This window comes from Phragmites australis, chromosome 6 (assembly GCF_958298935.1).
Source record: "Phragmites australis chromosome 6, lpPhrAust1.1, whole genome shotgun sequence".
Classification (NCBI taxonomy): Eukaryota; Viridiplantae; Streptophyta; class Magnoliopsida; order Poales; family Poaceae; genus Phragmites; species Phragmites australis.
In genome coordinates this window covers 28,910,407-28,912,477 of record NC_084926.1, presented here as the reverse complement: position 1 = coordinate 28,912,477, position 2,071 = coordinate 28,910,407, and the positions used below count along the sequence as shown (strand labels likewise).

At 43.2% G+C, this 2,071-nt stretch overlaps 1 protein-coding gene across 1 annotated transcript; it reads right to left on the bottom strand.

The window, feature by feature from the left end:
* Positions 1–430: 430 nt before the first annotated feature.
* LOC133923119 (uncharacterized) lies at positions 431–1,384 on the bottom strand. The gene has a single exon (XM_062368564.1). It carries the CDS (start codon positions 1,382–1,384, stop codon positions 431–433), a length of 954 nt encoding a protein of 317 aa, XP_062224548.1.
* Positions 1,385–2,071: the final 687 nt, after the last annotated feature.

The window sequence follows — 2,071 nt, the reverse complement described above, 5'->3', positions numbered from 1 at the left end:
ACAAAAGGTGCACTTCTCAAGGTTACCAAACAAACGTGAATGAATCACATAAAGCATTGAAAACAGCACGTAAATGATCAAGATGTTCCTCTAGTGATCTGCTATATATGAGAATATCATCAAAATATACCACCACAAATCTGCCAATAAAGACGTGTAAAACTTCATTCATTAATCTCATGAAAGTGCTGGGTGCATTAGTGAGACCAAAAGGCATGACTAACCACTCATATAGATCGAATTTAGTTTTAAACGCTGTTTTCCATTCATCTCCTAACTTCATGTGAATCTAGTTGTAACCACTACACAAATCAATTTTAGAGAACACAATTGAGCCACTTAGTTCATCAAGCATATCATCTAGCCTAGGGATTGGGTGATGATATCTGATTGTAATGTTATTAATTGCTTGGCAATCTACACACATGCACTATGATCCATCTTTCTTAGGAACTAAAAGCACGGGAACAACACAGGGGCTAAGAGACTCACACGCATAACCTTTGTCAAGAAATTCTTGCACTTGGCGCTGAATCTCTTTAGTTTCTTCCGAGTTAGTCCTGTATGGCGCACAATTGGGCAAGGAGGCCCCAGGAATGAGGTCAATCTGGTGCTCAATCCCTCGAATTGGTGGCAGCCCCGGTGGCACCTCCTTTGGAAAAACATCAGTGTACTCTTGCAAAAGGTTAGTGACAGTAGGAGGTAAAGAAGTAGAGATATCTTCGAGTGGAAACAATGTTTCTTTGCACTCCAAAGTATAGCAAACAATAGTGCTAGCATCAATTTCCTCCAAATCAGATTTAGTAGCAATGCAACAAGATCCTTTCAGCTTAATCTCCTTCTTATTACCATGAACAGATTTGGTGTTTTTCTTTTTATGTTTCTCAAGTTCAGTTGCCACAATCTGATTTTCACTCTTAGCATGCTCAAGATTTTTCAGTTTGCTAGCTCTAGCAATTTCATCTTTCAAAATGGCCTCAGGCGACATAGGATGCAACAAAAGTTTCTTGCCACTATTCACAAATGGGTACTGATTTGATTTGCCAAAATGCAAAGAATCTTTATCATGTTGCCATGGTCTACCTAACAACATAGAGCATGTTTGTATAGGCACAACATCACAGTCAATATAATCATGACAAGAACCAATGGCAAAGTTAACTCTTACCAACCATGTTACCTTCACCTTGTCGCCGTTGTTGAGCCACTGAATGTAGTAAGGCTGCGGGTGTGGCCGTGTGTCCAATGCAAGCTTCTCCACCATTTCAGCACTTGTCAAGTTGTTGCAGCTCCCTCCATCAATGATCACGCAGCAAGAACGCTCCTGGATCACACACTTGGTCTGAAACAAGGTGTGTCGCTGATTTTGTTCAGCCCTCTCCATTTATGCGCTTAGCATTCGCTACACTACAAGGCTTTCATAGCGCTCTGCATCTTCAGCCCCAATGTGCTCTACATCTTGGTGGTGCACATCATCTTCCCCTGCATTGTTAACTGCAAGCAAAGCATAAGTTTCTTCATCTAAATCACTAGCAGAGGAATACCCACCGTCTGCTCGCACGACCAGAACCCGTGTGCTTGGGCAGTCCTTGCCACATGACCATAGCCCTTGTAGCGTAGGCACTGAATATCCCTTGTGCGTCCCGATGATGCCACTGAGGATGAATTCTTAGTAGGCGTGGCTACTGCCCCTCTTGTTGGTTCAGTTGGACCTGGTGCAAAATTTGATGCGGAGGGATGCGGCTTGTTGCTCGAGGAGGATGGTGCAGCTGCTCGTGTCGATGTTGCAACAGCGATGGAAGGTGTCCAAGAGCTAGCATGTCCTGCTCGAATGTTAGTTCTCATGCTAGCTCGTTGTCCCTGCACTTCTCTTTCAGCGTTGCAAGTAAGAGGAAACAAACGAGTGACTGAATTATATTCTTTATGAGCTAAAATGTCCTGAATCTCCTGGTTCAGCCCACCCATAAATCTGGCCATAGCAGCGTCCTCATTCTCCTCTAAACCACAACGAAGCATGCCCATTTGTAGCTCTTGATAATATTCTTCTACAGATTTTGTGCCTTGTCTTAGT